The 11755-nt window shown below is 44.7% G+C and overlaps 1 protein-coding gene across 1 annotated transcript in view; it reads right to left on the bottom strand.

The window, feature by feature from the left end:
* The window catches only part of IFT52 (intraflagellar transport 52), a 29410-nt gene that overhangs the window by 7854 nt on the left and 9801 nt on the right, over window positions 1–11755 (bottom strand). Inside the window, 3 exon segments of the mRNA XM_043883871.1 lie at window positions 3998–4152; window positions 7413–7481; window positions 8624–8710. Of these exon segments, the coding sequence (XP_043739806.1) occupies window positions 3998–4152; window positions 7413–7481; window positions 8624–8710 (311 nt within the window).

Below are 11755 nucleotides of genomic sequence, written 5' to 3'. Positions count from 1 at the left end.
GCAGAGGTCAGTAAGGAGAAGGGGGAAAGGGGGCGAGACATTTTCAGAGAACAGCAGGGCAGCCAGTGAGGCTGCAGTGCAAGGAGAGCAGGAGGAAGGGGTTTATGGAGTCACGTGCTGACCTTCCTCCAAGATCATTTTTTTTTTACTGCACTTCCCCTTTCCCTCCCTTCTCTCGAACATTCAGTTGACCACCTTTTGCATCGTGTACAGGCTGCCAACTGGCTGACCTCCTCTGGAAATGAGGCAAATTAAAATATACTCACCCAACTGAAACTGTATGCTCATGTGTAGCCTTTCAAAATTCATCTAAATAAGCAAACGCCAACAAGTGTGGACAAAGTTCATGCCTGTTTCTCTGCACGGGTGCTTGCAGAAAGGACACCGATCTGTGACTGCAGAAAGGAGCTTAGCTGAGCTTACTGCTGTCACCTCCTCTACTAGTCCCGGGTGTTCGGGGAGCCTCTTTCCTAGCAGTGAGCAGAAGAGCCCCATGGAGAGAAGAGAAATAAGGATTCTCGAGCATCTACTGCATACCATGCACTGTGCCTGACCCTGGGTGAGGCACTGATTTCATTGAATCCTCAAAAACAATTCTGGGCAGTGGGTGTAATCTCTTACAGGAAGAGGAAACAGGTACAGAGAATAAGTAGCTTCCCAAGGTCACAAGATTAAGAAGCCTCGGAGGCAAGATTAGAACTCAGATCTGGCCAATCCCTGCTAATCAGAAGCCCCATGACTCCGTCTACCCAGAAGGCAAAATGAAAGGCAGTTCTAAGATAAAAGTCCTACTATCCACACAAAGAACCCTGCTGCTACCAGTCCTCGCCTTGGTCATCCTAGCCATGACATTCTGTTTTCCGTCCCGAGACAGAGCTGACTACTAAAGCCCTGTATCACTAATAAAACAAGTTCTACTAAGTCTTCCCTTTCTCCACTAAGCTCACCACCTGCCCAAATCTTCCTCCTACAAGGAGCCAACATGTACCGGATGGGGGTGTGTGGTTGGTGGAGAAGCTCATCTTAAAACCAAGCAAAACCTAATTCAGGAAGATGATCAGGGACTGCCCTGGTGGTCCAGTGTCTGAGACTTCAAACTCCCAATGCAGGGGGCCCAGGTTCCATCCTGGTGACTGAACTAGATCCCACAGGCTGCAACTAAAGATCTTGTGTGCCACAACTAAGACTTGGTACCACCAAATACATTTTTAAAAAAAGAGAAAGATGATCAATATGGGAAAAGGGAAAGAATAAATGCCATCACTACTCACAAATCTGTGAAATGGGGCTGCTCCATATTCTAGAATACTCTGGCCTGACCTTTGGCATTGCATTTTCACCGCCCTCGTCTCACTCCCCACTCCACCATGAACAGTGAGGGCAGGCAGGCCACACCGTCTCTCATCTCACACCCCACAGGCATCAATAAAGACCAGAAGGACATCAACAGATGAATGGATAAAGAAGCTGTGGTACATATATACAATGGAATATAACTCAGCCACAAAAAGGAACATATTTGAATCCGTTCTAATGAGGTGGATGAAACTAGAGCCTATTATACAGAGTGAAGTAAGTCAGAAACAGAAGTATCGTATACTGTCGCATATATATGGAATCTAAAAGGATGGCACTGATGAATTTATTTTCAGGGCAGCAATGGAGAAACAGACAGAGTACAGACCTATGGACATGGTGGGAGGAGAGGAGGGAGAAGGGGAGATGTAAGAGTAACATAGATATTTACATGACCATATGTAAAACAGATAGCCAGTGGGAGTTTGCTCTATGACTCAGGGAACTCAAAAGGGGCTCTGTGACAGTCTAAGCGTAGGAGGGGGAGGGAGATGGGAGGGAGAGGACGTGGGTGTACCCATGTCTGATTCTTATTGATGTATGACAGAAAACCACAAAATTCTGTAAAGCAATCATCCTTCAATTAAAAAAAAAAAAAAGGGATAATCTAAAAAAACAAGACCAGAAGGACAAATGAAGTCACCTCAGAGTAATACTTACAGTTGACATAAATATTTAACAACTAATGGAACTGTTACTCAAAAAGAGAAGCTGCATTCAAAAGTTGTTACGTGTGAATGAAAATACCTACGAACTCCACAGAGAAACCGGAAACCAGGAATGCCTGCCCTCTGCTGCGGTGTGAAAGATAAACACGATGAAAAGAGCTGTCCAGGCCTCGGAAACACCCACCCCCCGACCCTGCAGACACTAAAACTGCAGACAGTTCCAGTGAACCCCTCATCCAACGCTGAGGAGTGGCTGTGATGGCCCAGCCCTCCCCGCATCAGGACAAAAGCAGCTCAAAATGGCAGAAGCCGGATGGACTGGAAGCAGCCACTGAAGCAGGGTGACGAACTTTTCTTCTAAGAGAAGCCCTGACTGAGAAGGCAAACACTGGGGCACAAAACCAAGCAAGCAGAGAGCCAGATGTGCAGCCAGAATTTATGACCTGGCTGTCAGCTGCAGGCGGCGAGGGGTGCAGAGATGCCCGGGCAGCTCTGGGAACGTTGGTGCAGGGTTCTGTTGTTGCTGTTTTGGTTTTGGTTTTGGTCACACCGCATGGCCTGTGAGATTTTAGTTCCCTGACCAGGGACTGAACCTGTGCCCTCTGCAGTGGAAGTGCAGTCTTAACCACTGGATGACTGTTTTGCTTTTTGAGAAACAATCTAGTCTCCTGACAAATCCCCAGATAATTTCTTCCCAGGTTCAGCATTAAGATTGGCTGGATTCAAATTCAGGCCCCACTGAAAACTAGCCTCTTAGCTTCCCTGTGCCTCAGTGTCTCACACGTACAACAAGGAGAATGAACCACATTCTGATGTTACATGATAAAGCAACGTACATAGCAAACTTAACATGGTACTTGTTAAAAGTCAAGGCTAAATGCAGTTCAAACAGCAACTAGGGATAACCTTCCTTGCCTGGACACACCCTGCCTTTGCTCCTAGTGACCTTCCTGCAGAAGGCTCTCTTCCAGCACCCCCAGCCCTCTCCTGAAATCCTCTCACCCCGTAAAGTGCAGCATCCAGTAGAGGGCCAGGCAGACCCAGGTCACCAAGAAGTGTTTTTGGAAGTCATCAATGGCTGGCTCAAAGGGCCCCTCTTCTTAAAGCCTTCCTGGCAACCCCAGTCAGAATGGACTTCTCTTGCCTCATTATGCCACGGCCTCTAGTTTTACATTTCATACTTTGCCTTAGATTGATAACCTTTCATCACAGCTTCTGTCCGTCCCCTCCATAAAACCCTACACTTTAGGTACAATGCTCAGCACAGTCGGTGCTCTAGGAGTACTTGGTGACCTTGCGCATAAATACAGGGGACAGGACATTAAACAGTCATCTGTAGCTGTGCGTTCAGCCTTTGGTTTATTATTAGAGATGTGTTAATAGATCCTGTGCCCAGCCCAAGATGCTCAAAAATGTTAGTCCCTGCCTCTGTCCTTAGGGATGCAACAGAGCAGGCAAAAAACCACAACAGAGCAGGCAATGACACTGAAGGTCACTTGGGCCTGGCTTGAAATTCCTGCTCCCAACATGGAAAGAATCCTTCCCCAAGAAACCTCAGACTCCTTGACCAAAAATAAGGCAGGTAACTCAGAGGACCACTGAAAGCATTAAATGAAGGCACAACACGGCGTGCTTACAGGGTGACTAACCATCTTGATTTACTGAGTGGGTCCCTGGGGCGTGGGGCTCTCTGTGCTAAGACCAGGAAAGTCTCGGGCAAACCAGGCCAAGCTGGTTCCTCTAAATGTCTGATACAAAGCCTGGAACACAGCAGAGGCTGATAACTGCGGGCAGTTTCCTCTGCATCAAGTCCCGCCCCAATCCCCCGGCTGTCCTGGTCAACCTCATCACAGATCTGAGAACAGGTTTTGTCCATCACACTTATTGTGACCCTATCTCCTGTCCCCAGGCCCATGTCTACAGACTGAACACTCAGATTGGAGTGCAGAGCAGTGGAGAGCCGCGGTACTGACTTGATGACCTTCGGGAGGGAGGTGGTATCCAGCTGGTAAAGGGACAGGTCGAAGAGGCTGGTGAAGTCCCGCGGGTTCTCATCGCCCTCCTGGAGACACACTCGCAGCCGCTCGGACAGGGCAGCTGTGTCGGGCAGCATCATGTAGTCGGAAATCTGAAAGTGACAAGACGGTTCCTTTCAGCAGAGCAGGGGCTAGGATTTACTGTCTGGTCTCCAATGCCTCAGGTCTGAATCTGCAATATTTCTCTTCTCTTGCTAAGACATCTCACTGATTATGCTCACTGACAACCAAACCTTAAATATGCCAATTTCTGTGGAAAGAAGGACCAAGGTCACCTGAGTAAACCCCAGCGCTGGCGAAATCCATGATGCAGGCTGGTGTGCACACAGCTGGAGAAATGCATAACCCCTGCTGATGGCCCTCCTTCTCCTTTTTGTGATCTTGAAGGCTCAGCCATCAACTCAATTCTCAAGTTCATTCCCTATTCCCATTCTCCTAGGCAGTTCTGTCTGCCACTTCAACCAACTAAAATGATTTTCCCTTTCTTAATTTTAGTTGGTGACCTTATTTTCTAGTTCAGTGAGAAAACAGAAGCAACCATAAAAGAAAATCCACAAGCTCCCATTTCAAAGTCTATCCTCTCTCCAGCCACCAGCATCCAGGCTGTATACTCTGCTTTCTCTCCTGTCCTATATATGAACCACGTGTGACCCCGGCACAGACAACCCCTTCCTGGACACTAGACCCTAATTCTTCTTGCCTAGCCGAGGACATGCCTGCAGCCCTGCTGAGAACCTTGAATGATGACACCTTGGTTACAGTAAAAGACTAGGAAATCCTATGTCCATCAATAGGTATACCACAGTCAGTACACCGCAGTACAAACAATGGACAATACAGCTTCCAAAAAACAATCAAAAGAAAGCTTTTTATGAACAATATGGAAAAATCTCCCAGACATAATATTTAAAAAGTGAGGTGCTAGGCAGTATATATACATACCATACATATAGCACCATCTGGGTAAAACAAGGGGGAAGGAGAGTATACACACACACACACACACACACACACGTTTGCTTATCTCTGTATAAACTATCTCTGGAATAACATATGAGAAACTGCTAAGATTGGTGTCACTGGGGAGAAGAACCAGGTGGCTGGGCAAAGGCAGAAGGGAGAGCCTTCAGTGTGCCTGCTCTTGAATTCCAAACGATGGGAAGACATTACCTAGCCAGGCAATAAATTTAAGTTTAAATGAATGCATGCTGGCAGTCCAAAGTCTGCGTGTTCCTAATTTCCCTTTGAACTGCGTTTATCCTGGACTTCTAATAAGGCTAACTTGCTAACAGTTTTAAAAACTGATCTCTAAACTCACTCACAACAAATGGCTACACATTCTCCACCACCAGTGCTTGGGGAGATGCGGCTGAGCTTGATGACAGTGAGACCCTGGGTCAAACCGGCGCACTTTTTTCTACACCCCACGCATCATAAACTTCCCCAATCCTTAAACTTTTTAGACCAGAAACAAAGGGGAAGCATCAGTAACGCCCTTCCTAGCATGACCTGCTGATGCAGAGGCTTCAACCCCCTAACAGGGAAGAGATGCCGGTGAGAGCACACGGCCCGGGGATGGGTGCAGGCCGAGACACCCCAAATGTCGCTTCAGTCGTGTCCGACTCTGCAACCCCATGGACTGTAGCCCGCCAGGCTCCTCTGTCCATGGAATTCTCCAGGCAAGAACACTGGATTGGATTGCCATTCCCTTCTGCACGATATCTTCCTGACCCAGGAACAATGGCTCAGCCAGGGATTAATCTAAGTGGGAACCGTGAAGAATTTACTTCCGTTTCCTCAGTTAGAAAACAGGAATGACAGAAACTGAGCAAGAGCAAGGTGGCCACACGGAGCCGGAGCAGACGCAGCACCTCTTAGCATTACTTCCCCTGACACACAACACTCCAACTAGGGTGGTGGCTGCCCAACACGCCACCCACTCAGAGCTGGGTCCTCTGAAACCTCAAAAGCCAATTCCTGGTTGTACCCCAATTCTTTGCTTTTGGGGCTTACATCACTTTTCAGGAGGAGTTGAAGCACAACAGCCCCACACTTCATGTTTCCATGTGACGGAATGTTTTAGACATGAGGCTCTCATGTTTCCGAACCTGAGTCAGCCCGAGGTTTCCCAGCCAAGTCAGTCCTCAGCCGAGGGCACAGGCCGTCTGTGGGCAGCCATTTCTGATGGTCTCTGGCCGCCTTGTGCTACCCATAGCCAAAAAATAATTTTCCTGACATGTCAGCAGTTAAGAAACACAGAGGTAAATGAAGAAGGAGTAGACTTTTGAGTCAGGAGTCCTGGGTTTAGTTCCCAGCTCTGTAACTGTTGGTACTTTGGGCATATTGTAGTCTTGCAGAATTTCAGTTTCATTGATAAAAAGAGAATAAAACCATCTACTTCTCAGAGCTGTAGTGAGGTTTAAATAGAATGATTTATGTGGAAGTATGTGATATACAGGGCCTGGTATTAATATATAACAAATACAACAGGTTTTTTAAAAAAGTCTTGATCGATGTGTAGCCCTTTTATACACTTTAGTTTAACAAGTAAATTTATGTTGATACACTTAAGCCTCATAATTACCCTATGAGACAGGTACTTGTAGCCCCAAAACTAATGAGAAAATGAATATGAAAAAAGGTCAGAAATAACCTGCTTAAGGTTTCAAGGCTCATGGTGGAGCGAGACCAAGAATGTAGTTACTGGTTCCCAGTCCAGTGCTGGTCTTTTATTTTTTTAAAAAAATATTTATTTACTTGGCTCTACTGGGTCTTAGTTGCTGCATGAGGAAACTTCAATTGTGCCAAGTGGGCTCTAGTTCCCTGACCATGGACTGAACCCAGGTCCCCTGCAATGGGAGCACAGTCTTCACCACCAGACCACCAGGGAAGTCCCTCCAGTGCTGGTCTTACCACTCTCCCATGTCTGATGAAGTATTATCACAATGCCTTTAGGATTGTTCTTCCTACAGGCAACCAAATTGGAGTTCAAAACTCAAATTCTGATGGTCTTTCTTTATGAAAAAGTACTTTTATATACTTCATAGTTTTGAAGATGTATTTCTCTACAGATACTGATTCTGAATATTTCAGCCAGAGAGCACACATTAAGTTCCAGTTATAACATATACAGAGAGAGGCTCCCACCCTGCTGAATTCTATGACTAACAATATAATTTACTGATTTTTTTTTTACAGCATAGGCTTCATCTTGCCAAAAAGCATCATTGCTTGGTATCTTACAGATAAGGTAAGAGACAGCTACGTTTTTGGAACTGTTAGAAGTGGTGCTGAGAAGCTGGACCCATTTTTTATTTCAAAGTTTTTAACTAATTCACAACCTCCTACCTACCTCTGGGTCCTCAGCATCAATCTGGTTTAGGCGGATGTCTTCTGTCGTGAGCCACCGGAAAACAACATCCTAAATTAAAAAAAAAATAAACACAGAATTACACACTGCGTATTTGAGAAAGCTGTAGGCAGGACTAGATAATTTAATCAAGAAAAATGATGACAGGAAAGAGACTATACAGCAGTGATTTGAAAAAGGGCAGTCACCCCTGTCTTGGTGAAATCATATAAAAAAAGTCTTCTCTAGTGCCATTCTTATTCTTAGAAATTTACCATTTATCTTAGGGGACTCAAGCCTTTAACCACAAGCCCAAATTTATTAAAATGTGTTCACAATTCTGAAACAATCCCTGTATGATGGGCTGATGACAGTCTGGACTTAAAATGTAGAATACAGCAAGATGCCCCCAGAATGTGACTAAAGACAATGGAACTTCACGTGGATTCTATAGAAACAAGATCTTCAATCAATCTCAATACAACAACAATCCTTAAGGCTAAAGGAACATCTTTCACTAATGAGAGAGCTCAGAGGGACCTTCTCCCTCTGGTGAGTGAGTCACCAGCATCACGCCAAAGTCCAGCTCCGGCCAGCACCCTGCCGTCCTTCCCAGGACATGCTCCCTCCACACCTGCCAGGCCTTTCCCTCATTCCCCGCCTCAATCAGCAGCCAGTCCCATCACAGTCTCCTCGTGCTGGCCAGTCCCTCCCCCACTCGCCCCGTCCCTGCCTTCATTCAGGTCCTGTCCCTCCTTGCAGGGCTGAGCCAGCCAGCCTAACTGGCTATGTGTTTCCCTCTCTGTTCCCCCTTCCACACCCAAAGATCTGACTAAGCCCAAGGCTGCCAGACACTCTACAAGGGCTCGCCGTGGCTTTTCAAAGAGAGTTTGAGTTCCAAGGCTCTACACACGAGGCCCTGGCTGAGCTTGCTCCCCCCTGCTTCCCCAGGGAGGCTTCCAGCCGGGTGGCATGCTTAGACACTCACCACGTCCCTCTGCACTGACCGTTCGTCTCTCACTCTCTCTCAATGTCCTATATCCTTCCTCAGAGCAGAGACTATGCCTGACTCACCTTTGAGTCCTCAGTGCCTGGAATAGAATGGGCTCTGAAGAGCTCGTTTTAAATGAATAGATGAACTCAGCAGTACGTTTCTTAAATGACATGAAAATCATATACAATATTCATTAGTATGACAAAAGAAAAGAGCTTACCATGATTTTGCTGTTTTCTTCTTTATCCAAATATTGGTCACTGAACATGTGACATGAGCCAAGCACTGCCAGTTTCCCACCTTGGTTCTGTTGATGACAAAGCAGGGTCAGCGATTCAGATCCCCAGATGGACCACGTGCATCCTAGTCACCAAACAATCATGTGAGCAAATGTCCTCTACATGCTAACATGGGTCTGTTCACATGGGCATTTTAATGGTCTAGAAATGTCAATTATGACAACTATATTCCAACCTGCCTCTCAATTTAGACACTTCTATACCCTTCTATTCAACTTTAACAGAAAGTAATGTAAAGTAAATTGGTTTGACAGTATTTTCCCATTGTTAGTGAAATTATAAATGAAAATCATAATCTTAAGGGGAAAAAAAAAGACAAATTCAAAAACAATCTGTAAAGATTTAGACATTTTGGGTACCAAAAAAAGTGTTTAGGAGACAGAAAACTAAGCCACAAGCATGAAAAATTCACAAATGACTAGCTAATAATAAAAAACTTTAAGATTAGTAATTAAAAAATAAAGTATTTTTCCCTGTCAGATTAATAAGCAAGAAAAAGTGACTATAAACTTGATCAGCCTTCAGTGACAGTCTCTGACACGGTGCTGAAACTGCCAACAACAGCAACAAAGCAGTATGAAATACACCAAACACTCTGCACACCTTTACAGTAATAATCACAAAAGATTAGAAATAAATCCAAACATTCACCCAAAATACGGTTAAGAACAATGGAACTTCCCCCAGCTGTTAAATTGTATATTAGAAAGGGTTTTCAGTAACTTGGGAAAATGCTTCTGCCATAACATTAGGTTAAAAAAAAAGTATACCATCAGTTGTAGAGAGTTTAAAGCCTGTGAGACAAATAAACAAAAATGCAGCACAAGCAGAAGTAGAAGAAAATGACCACAGTGTCCGCCTGGCCGGCCTCAGAACAGTGCAGGAGGCCACATGCTTTCCCTCCATCTCTGTATTTTGTGGCTGCGCTGGGTCTTCCATGCGGCGCATGAGCTCTAGATTGGGCGGGCTTCATTGCCCCATAGCATGTCGGATCTTAGTTCCCTCACCAGGGATCAAACCCACATCCCCTGCACTGGAAGGCAGATTCTTAACCACTGAACCACGAGGGAAATCCTTCCATAGCTGTATTTTAAAATACCGAGTATATATTATTTTGTCATAAGAAAAAAAGAGTACAGAATTAAAAATACAAAATGAAATCAGATTTTCTAGCAATGTCACATACAGGGAAGACACAGTTGTAATGGTACTGAAAAAGAATGACACCTAAGCCACAGACGTTGGCTTATACAAATACACAAATTCTGTAAATCAAACAAAATTTGCAAAACAAACTCTAAAAGGTCCCACATGAAAAGCAAATGCTTCATAGGAAAAATAAATTATTTCTACACCATAACCACTGCAAACAGATCAGTTACTGAGAATAGGAAATTAATTGGGTGGAATTCTACGGAAAGAATGGGGAAATGACAGGATGAACTGGGTTGTGATTTGAATCCCCATAGGCTAAGTAAATACATAAAACTCTATTTACAGATTTATCTTTTCCTTAATAGACAGGTGACCTTTGAATGAACATGGGTTTCAACTGCATGGTTTCACTTACAAGTGAACTTTTTCAACAGTAAATACTACTGTACAACATAGTCCATGGTCGACTGAGTTCACAGAAGCAGACTGCACAGATGGAGGCCTGGCTCTATCACACGTGATTTTCCACCATGCAGATGGTCGGCACCTCTAACCCCTACACTGTTCAAGGATCAACTGTATTTTCTTTTTCCTACTTCATTTATTTCAAATAGACTGTAGACTGTCCTTTAATCCTTTTATTCTATCCTGACAGGTTATACCATTGTGTTCAGTGGCCTTTTCCAGCACCTGTCTATAACTTGTTCCAATTAAATAGGCATATGTTTAACTCAAGGACCATTTGCTCCTTCAGTGTTAATGAGTCTGTACCAGTAAACTGAAGACCTAGAAAGGCTCGTGATGAGCCCAGTGAAGGCAATGGCCCTGGGCAAGGAGGCAGAACCCTCCAGTACTGGCCTGACCCTGCTCATAGGACCAGGTGGAACTCCTCCCGGGGATCACTGCCTCATCTCACCAACAAGAGTGACAGGCAGCAACCTCTCTGAAAGACTGTGTTTACAAGGCAGGACTGAAAGCCTATTAGCAGGAGAAAATGGGCTTTAAATAGCTAGGCAATGAACAGATGATAATCTCATGAGTTCCAAAGGAAATGCCACACTTAGCACAGAATGGAATACCCACCAGATACTCCATAAAGTCCACTGATTAAGCCAGGTAACATCTCTATGCCTGGTTAAAAAAAATCAAAGCTCTGGTATTACACACAATACCAGAGGCTCCTTAAGATGGTGTCTCATGACTTTTGTGCCTCTGAACAGACATTTCATGTAACCTGGTCATTTTCACATCTTGAATCATTTAATAACACTTTAATTCTAAAACAGTATTTCTTTCTGATTAGACGAGACTAACTGCCATAATAGCTTTACCAATTTTGTCTAAAATCATCTTTCAAGCACAGCATAGACATTTACTTACTTCCTAATAAAATGATGTCAGAAATTTTAAGTACAAGAAGGAAAAGTAATACCTAGGTCCCATAAAGAAAAATAGGATCCTGCTGAACTAGAGACATGTGGGTCTCTGGAAAAACTGGGAGGTCACTGGTGAATTCCACATCTCGGTAGACAGATGAAGGTGGGTTCAACAGACATGAATTAAAAGGCAGTGGATGCACGGGGTGAGGAGGACGGTGATGCCCTCTCAAGCCACCTGAACCGGTACCTTGCAGGTACTCCAGGATGAGAACTGAACAACCAGTCTCCTGGAATGTTCTCCTGGCAGCACAATTCTGTGGTATAGTTTGCTGAATCAACTTTCCTCTAAATGGATCCTCTTACACTGAGCGTGAGAGCTGGCGGTCAGCGGCAGCTTACTACAGGCAGTCTCATGCTGCACTGGACAAGCCTGGGATTTATGGTAAGAGCAGGTTTAGGTCTTGACTCCATCAGTGACCACTGTTTCCCCATAAGTAAAATGTAACTCATTGAAATTCT

This window comes from Cervus elaphus, chromosome 23 (genome assembly GCF_910594005.1).
Source record: "Cervus elaphus chromosome 23, mCerEla1.1, whole genome shotgun sequence".
Taxonomy (NCBI): Eukaryota; Metazoa; Chordata; class Mammalia; order Artiodactyla; family Cervidae; genus Cervus; species Cervus elaphus.
Note: the sequence above shows the minus strand (reverse complement) of the source record. Positions and strands in the feature narration are given on the sequence as shown.